Source organism: Theobroma cacao, chromosome 9, assembly GCF_000208745.1.
Source record: "Theobroma cacao cultivar B97-61/B2 chromosome 9, Criollo_cocoa_genome_V2, whole genome shotgun sequence".
NCBI lineage: Eukaryota > Viridiplantae > Streptophyta > Magnoliopsida > Malvales > Malvaceae > Theobroma > Theobroma cacao.
The window spans coordinates 17,235,605-17,243,832 of NC_030858.1; the positions used below are offsets into that span (position 1 = coordinate 17,235,605).

Genomic DNA, 8,228 nt, shown 5'->3' on the forward strand with positions numbered 1-8,228 from the left:
ACAGTTACTCAACTGTTAGTTATAAGATTTTATTTGACCCAAAATAAAAGTATAATGGCTTGTTTTAGTATGATAAAAAATGACATTTTTTTTAATTGGAGGAAAGGGGATTCGAATCCTACTCTTTAAGCAGGGTATCATGCACCAACTAATGAGCTAAATGCTCGGGTGCATAATAAAAAATAACATCTTATTGAAAATTTTCAGAATAGTTCAAGGACATTTTAGGTACTATGCCTTTTAAATTTTATAATAATTGTGTAAATGTCTTGATCATTTCGTATAATACAAAAGTTTGTATACATATGTAATTTAAAAATTACAAATATACTTTTTATCATTGACAAAATATTGACAGATTATTGACGGAATAATGATCCAATATTGCCAATTTTTTTATGGATTTTTTCGACCAATGTTCGATGAAATACTGATGGAATTTTTGACAGATTACTTATGGAATACTAACAGATTACTGACAGATTCTCTAATGAAGTTTACCGACAAATAATCGACGAAATTTGGATGAAGTTTTGTCACTAAATTCAACGTCCTACCCAAGGATTTTTAATAGGAAACAACTTAAATCACCGATGGAACAACGGCAAACTATGTTGGTAATCAACTGCCATTTGACTAGTTTATCTATGGAAGTACAAAATTTTTCGACGGATTTATGTTTTATTATTGATGGAATCCTCTGTTGGTAATTTTTTTATGAAATCTTTGAATTTTCAACGAAATAACATTATTGATTATGGTATTTTCGATAAAAATGTCTTGTCAAAAATTTCATAAAAAATTTACTTTTTTAATGGAAATTTAACTTTTTTCTGCCAAAAATACCTTATTGTTTTGTAATTTGACAAGTTGAATCTGAATCTGAATATAATTTTTAGAGGTGTCAACAAATTTAACTCGACCCAACTTGTCGATAGAGACCTCGACTTAAAGATGTTTTTGTGAGATAAACTAGCAAACGTTTTGCGTCGAGTAGTAGTAATGTCAACATCTTATTTTGATAAACGGTGTGAAATGATCTCAAACGAATAATAAAATAGGATAATCTAACTTTATATAAATAATATAAAACTAAAAAAATTTATGTCTCACATTGGATTGATTCTTTTTTCAAATTCTTGTGATTAATATTTCTCATTTTGACATATTGCATGAAAGCAACGTTATTTGGATCGACAGCTTAAAAATGGTATTAATATAATATATTAATACATATTCTGCTATTCTCAAGAGTATTAAAGTATCGAGAATAGTGGGTCAGTCCAACTCAGACTAGAAGCAAAGGATTTGGTCGTAATTGACGTTTGTGTATTTGGACTAACTAAACTTCGGTTTTGAGAATTATAATATCTAGAGCTCATAGCTCATTAACTCTCCTAGCGCCTGGTGCCGTATTTCACATATGATTGAATACAATATTATCAAAGACGTTGTCGTAAAATTGAGTCGAGAGTCGGCAGAAGGGAAAGAAAATTATCATACCCCCCAACGCAACAGCTCGTTCGCAGGGCCCGACTCCCGCAACGCCTTATTTTATATATCTTTTATATATAGATATATATACACACACACATACACCCAGACAGATCTTTACTGCTACCGCAGATAGCTAGAAATTGTCTCACTCATGTGCATGAACCACTGCTCTGCCGAGACCTAAGCTTTACTTGTAATATTTATAATGCCTAGTGTTTAGCTTAACCCAAACATCCCATATTTTTTATATTTCCATTTTCAATTTTTCCCATGTACTTAGTCGGAAAGGATTCTTGTTGTCTCCACTATCAGGCTTTGCTATAGTTAATTTAAAAGAATAAATTGTCACTTAAACCTAAAGAACTAGTTCATTTCTTTTGTACCCCCAAAAAGAAAAGAAAAAAAGGAAGAATTCTTTTTCGTAACTTTTCAAAGTTTTTTGTCTTAAAGTAGTACTTAGTTTGCATTTAGTAGTAGAGCCCATCTCATTTCATTAATAACCCATCTATAAAGCCACGTAAGGAGCCATTTTACTCTTTCTGGTCTCTTTGTTCTCATCTGCACTTGTTTAGATTGTTATACTAGTAGTTCTTTTCTTTTTCTTCAGTTATGTTCCTTTCTTTACCAGTCTAAACCCGACGAGCCTCTCCTCCTGTTTTGTCTCTCTGAATTAATACCATTTTCCGTCACTGTTACTTTGTTAACCATGATCACTGGAAAGGATATTTACGATGTTCTTGCAGCTATTGTCCCGCTATATGTTGCTATGATATTAGCATATGGATCGGTTAGGTGGTGGAAAATTTTCACTCCAGATCAATGTTCTGGCATCAACCGTTTTGTTGCAGTGTTTGCAGTTCCATTACTTTCCTTCCATTTCATCGCCTCAAATGATCCATATGCCATGAACTACCACTTCATAGCTGCCGATACTCTCCAGAAGGTAGTCATTCTTGTAGCTCTCTTACTATGGCAAGCCTTTACCAAACACGGCAGCCTTGAGTGGATGATTACTCTCTTCTCTCTATCTACTCTTCCCAACACTCTTGTCATGGGCATCCCCCTTTTGAAAGCTATGTATGGAGACTTTTCAGGGAGCCTTATGGTTCAAATTGTAGTTTTGCAGAGTGTAATTTGGTACACTCTCATGCTCTTCTTGTTTGAGTATAGAGGGGCAAAGCTTCTCATCAATGAGCAATTCCCCGAGACTGCAGGATCCATCACCTCTTTCCGAGTTGAGTCCGACGTTGTTTCACTTAACGGTCGTGAGCGTTTACAAGCTGACGCTGAGATTGGTGATGATGGTAAACTTCATGTGGTGGTCAGAAGATCAAGTGCATCGTCGATGGTGTCGTCATTTAACAAATCACATGGATTGAATTCATTAACGTCCATGACACCAAGAGCATCAAATCTCACTGGTGTTGAAATATACTCTGTACAGTCATCCAGAGAACCGACTCCCAGGGCTTCAAGCTTTAATCAAACCGACTTCTACGCCATGTTTGCAAGTAAGGCTCCAAGTCCAAAGCATGGATGCACAAACAGCTTCCAGGGGGCAGTCGGGGATGTTTATTCCCTGCAGTCTTCAAAAGGAGCGACACCAAGAACTTCAAACTTCGATGAGGAGATGATGAAGATTGCGAAAAGAAGGGGAGGAAGGAGCATGAGTGGCGAGTTGTTTAATGGTGGTGTTGTTTCTTCTTATCCACCTCCGAATCCAATCTTTTCAGGGTCTACCAGCGGTGGCTCAAAGAAGAAGGAAAGTGGCGGTGCTGGTGCAATGCCTAACAAGGAGCTTCATATGTTTGTTTGGAGCTCCAGTGCTTCTCCTGTATCTGAAGGGAATCTAAGGCATGCAGTTAATAGAGCTGCCTCCACTGAATTTGGGGCCGTTGACTCTTCTAAAGGTGCTCTTCAACATGAAAACGCTGCTTCAAGAGGTAAGCAAACAACTCCTATCTCCCCCATCTTCAACTGTATTTCTCTCTTACTAAACTGTCAATCGCAAAACATGAACAATTTGTCTGCTGGTCACTTTATTAAAACTCTCCGTTTAAACCTTTATTTACCATGTGAACTTACATAAGCTTTAGCTCATCTATCCGCCTGACAATTAGCATTTTTTCCCCTTACTATTCTTTTGAAAAGTTTCCGTTGACTATGTTTATACAGCAATGCATGAGTTAATTGAACATATGACTCCTACCGCTAAAGTTAGTGGAGACAAGGATCTTGAGATTGAGGAGGGATCAAAGTTTCCAACAAGTGGATCTCCCTTCAGCTGCCAGAAGAAGGCTAACATGGAAGAAGGTGATGGATCAAGGAAGCAGCAGATGCCTCCAGCAAGTGTGATGACAAGGCTTATTCTTATCATGGTTTGGAGGAAGCTCATAAGAAACCCTAACACATATTCGAGTCTTTTTGGCTTGACTTGGTCGCTTATATCCTTCAGGTATATATCATAAACTCCAGTACTCACCTTCCTTAATCTAAACATTTCACCATGTTGCAGCAGATATGATGATAATGAATTGTTTGCATTTCTTTCAGTTGCACAAGTCTATATATAGTAGGGGAATGATGTTTTTCTTCCACAAAGCGGTTGCAATTTGCTAACAGCAATTGTTGCATTTTCAATTTTTGATTTGGCATGTGCAGGTGGAACATCCAAATGCCAACAATTGTGAGTGGATCGATCTCAATATTATCTGATGCTGGTCTAGGAATGGCAATGTTTAGCCTAGGTATACATAAAACTTTTAACTGAATACTTGATCAAAACTTATGCTGCGACTTACATCATGACTTCTTACTGATAACACCTCAACAAATGCTTGCTTTGGTATTTAACAGGCTTATTCATGGCTTTACAACCAAAGATCATAGCCTGTGGAAAATCAGTAGCAACATTTTCCATGGCTGTCAGGTTTTTGACAGGCCCCGCTGTGATTGCTGCAACCTCGATTGCAATTGGTCTTCGTGGCGTTCTTTTGCATGTCGCAATTGTTCAAGTATATCAAAATTAACTCCACTAAATTATTAGTTTATTTTTTATTTTGCTAAGAAGAAGTTCTAGTTTGGGGAATTGTAATGTTGCTTCTGGCTTTCTTATAAATACTGATAAAGAAAATGATTCATTTGACTTTGTGGTTATCAGGCTGCTCTTCCCCAAGGAATAGTTCCATTTGTCTTCGCCAAGGAGTATAACGTTCATCCAGACATACTTAGCACTGCGTAAGTACTTTGATCATCGTATCCCTTAATTGTTAAATAAGATCAATTGAAAGTAGACTGCTTACGATTGATTGCTGTCATGATTCTATACTTTTGTTTACGGATCTACACTACTTATTATAATGTCTGATGCTCATATAAAACAACTCATAGTCATAATTGTCTTTATACACATGTCTAATTCATATTCTGATGATCTACCTTTGTCTATTATTTTCTTTTGTTGGGAGTATCTAAAGATAGTTGGGACCCAGCTGAATATTGATTGTCAACTTATATTTTTCCTGGGAAATTACAAAGATATCACCATGTTATAAGCTGTCAATAGATTTTTTTTCTTTTTTTTTTTTTATGTTAAAATACTACGAACAGTGATCATATGAAAATGATGAGACTAACATTGGGTTGTTGGCACAAAATTTTTCTTTTTCCAGGGTTATCTTCGGCATGCTGATTGCTCTGCCCATTACCATACTCTACTACGTGCTACTCGGACTGTAATTTCTTGGGAAGCCAAAAGGCAATTGGAGGAAAAGAAAAAACACCATTTATGAATCCGAGGTCAAGCTTTGGTGGACAATAGACTGAAAATGTCTGAAAACTATGCCATCGGATTCAGTGAACAGCACATCCAGCAATTGTATAATGATTTGCATGTGACTTTTGGATCTACTTTAGCCTTTTTAGAGATGCGTTTTCCCCTCCCTATAATTTACTACTTCCTTTTTTTGACTTTTATTGTAGTTTCTTGAAGCTTTCTTGGCAGGGAAGATTTAGACTAACAGAGCTTAGAACCCAAAATTAGATTTTGAACGCGTTGCGCTTCTATTTCTATATATATAAAAGCATATGGCATTAGCCAATTCGTTAGTTCAGGCTTTTTTTTCCCTTCAAGAGTATCGCCTTTATTATTTTTTTTGCATAGAGGAGAAGGACCAAGAAAAAAAAGAGTATAGAAGCATATAAATCGAACAAAAATCTTTATATTTTGTTCTTACATTTTAAGAATTTCATTCTCTTTATCTCTGGTTCTAGCTGGAAACTTTTTAAGTGGAAGCCTCAAAGTGAGCAAAACCTAAGTGTTTAGGGTCGTTAATGTCACTATGATTGAGGGTAGAGGGGATATTACTCGAAACTTGAGCTGCTGATCTTGTAAATGAATCCCTTAGGAAGGCAAAAGATAGGGGAGGCTTCTAGGAAAAACAACTTCAACGTCTAGTTATGAAACGGTGTATGAAGAAAAAGGCAATTTTATCCCAATTACCGGGTTTTATGGGATCTTGGACATATATTTAAAAGCTCAGAGCATGTGACCTTCCTCGGCTCGCAAGACAAACTACAGTTCAACCCTTCATTTAAAATTCACTTGTTTAACTTGTGTTCCTTCCTTTAAACACAAACAAATTTGGCCTTACAATGACAAAAGTTGTTTTGTTTTATTTCCTAGAAGATAATGGTAAGGCCTTTAAGTATTTTCCAGTGCACATGTCTAAAGTTTTGTTTTGAAAAGTATTAGAATTTTTTCATTGATTCATCAGAAAGTACAAAAACTACCGTGTTTCGGTAGTGTATGTTTCAGTGCCAAACTCAGCTTGACCAGCCAAATTTAGGTGTAACATGTATTCATAAACCAGAAAACAGTGAATCAAAAAAGGTTGCATATGTGATCATACAACAAGTGGATCAAAAAAATACATATGACACCCGATCCCAAGTCAGCAATACAGCGCATGTATCATAATAGGGCTGTCTTGCTTTATGTTTTTTTTTTTTTTTGAAATTTCATAATGCATTGATCATAATAGGGAACCACAGTTCAGCTCTTTACAAAGGATTTTGCAAGGCTATGCCCCATAAAAGATAATAGGGGTATATAGTTTATGGTGTGATTAAGATAATAGGGGTATATAGTTTTATGGTGTGATTGTTGTGCTTTTGCTGGGATGTTTACTACACTAAATTGTATAGATGTGTCGATTGGATTCTGGGGCTGAGTTGTTTATGGCTGGGTTGTATAGGGTACCGTGTTATGGAATTTTTGAGATGAGCCTAAAAGAAATTGCATGTGATTATGTGCTGGTATCACTACCAAAAAAATCCTATTAATTTTGATGGAAAATTTTGTAGGAAAAAGTCAAATTTTAATTGGAATTGACTGTTTTTAACGAATTTTTGACAAAAAAATCCAACAAAAATTTCGTCACTGAAGGAGTCGTCGGTATTGCTTGTTGAAAATTTCAACAAAAAATTTCCATCTAAAATAGCTACCAAATTCCGTTGGAAAAAGCGATAATATTTTTTATTATTCTAATGTCAATCCGTAGAAAAAGATGAAAATTACTAACGGAAATTTTTGTTAAAAATTACCAACGAAAATTTTCTTCGAAAATTACCAATGAAATTTTTTGTCGATAATATGTTATTGATAAAATTCCATTGGAAATTATACCAACGAAATTTTTGTTGGTAATTTAGTCATTAGCTACGAATTTCTGTGGAAAATTATTAATGTAATTCTATTGGTAATTTAATTATTGCTTTCGGATTTTTGATGAAAATTATCAACGGAATTTCATTGGTAATTTAATCATTACCTACGGATTTTCATTGAAAATTACCAACGAAATTGAAATACCCCATACTTTGATATAGTGATAAATAAAGTTGATCGAATGCAAATTAAGGTCAATATAAAATGTTTAAAAGTGATAAGAGACGAAATGAGTAGTTTAGGATAAAAATATTTCACAAGTGAGAATAACAATAAAATAATAATAATTTTAACAGAGGAGAATTTGTGAGATAAAAGGCGATTCAGAAGTCAAAGTGAGGCACAATAAGGTATTTCAGGTACCAAAGAAACAAGAATAAAATAATATTAAAATATTGATAATTAGCCGGATGTCGAAATCAGTCAAGAAGAAAGATCATACGGTTGATTCCAAGTGGGGGAGAAGATGACAAGGCCGACTCTATAAAAATATTTATCATGACATACATGTGATGGATAGCATGTTTGCATGCTAGGAGAGTCCCGAAAAATTTACAAAAGTCGGTATTGTACCTAGACATACAATAAAGTTGATTTAAGCCTCGAACTAGATCAAATAGAGGATTTACGATGAAATTAAGAATTTTAAAGTCCTAGAATGGTTTAATATGGTGATTCAAAGTTCGAGGATCAATTTGGAATCAAACCGAAATTTTCGCTATCTAGGGGCAAAATGGTCATTGACCACCTGAGGACAAAATGAGAATTTTAGAAAAGATTTTTTTAGCCCCATTTGACTTATTGGAGTATAATTTGACTTATTGGAGTAGGATTTGAGGTTTAGAAGTGAAAAATTTTAATTTCGGTATAATTTGGAGTAAAAGGGTAAAATGGTAATTTTGCCACCCTAGGGGCAAAACAGTAATTTTCCACCACCAGGACATTTTTCCAGCACATGGTCATCTCTTATCCTCATTTTGACCATTGACTAATTGTGTGGTGG

General features: G+C 35.0%; 1 protein-coding gene across 4 annotated transcripts; it reads left to right on the forward strand.

Annotated features, from left to right (window-relative positions):
* LOC18589454 (auxin efflux carrier component 2) lies at positions 2,204-5,235 on the forward strand. Of its 4 annotated transcripts, none has more exons than XM_018127061.1 (6): positions 2,204-3,440; positions 3,673-3,952; positions 4,159-4,244; positions 4,354-4,511; positions 4,658-4,734; positions 5,169-5,235. In XM_018127061.1, exons 1-6 carry the CDS (start codon positions 2,204-2,206, stop codon positions 5,233-5,235), a joined length of 1,905 nt encoding a protein of 634 aa, XP_017982550.1. The 4 variants fall into 4 exon arrangements, with proteins under 4 accessions (XP_017982550.1, XP_017982552.1, XP_017982551.1 ...); XM_018127063.1 differs by having other exon boundaries at positions 3,715-3,952; XM_018127062.1 differs by having other exon boundaries at positions 2,204-3,407.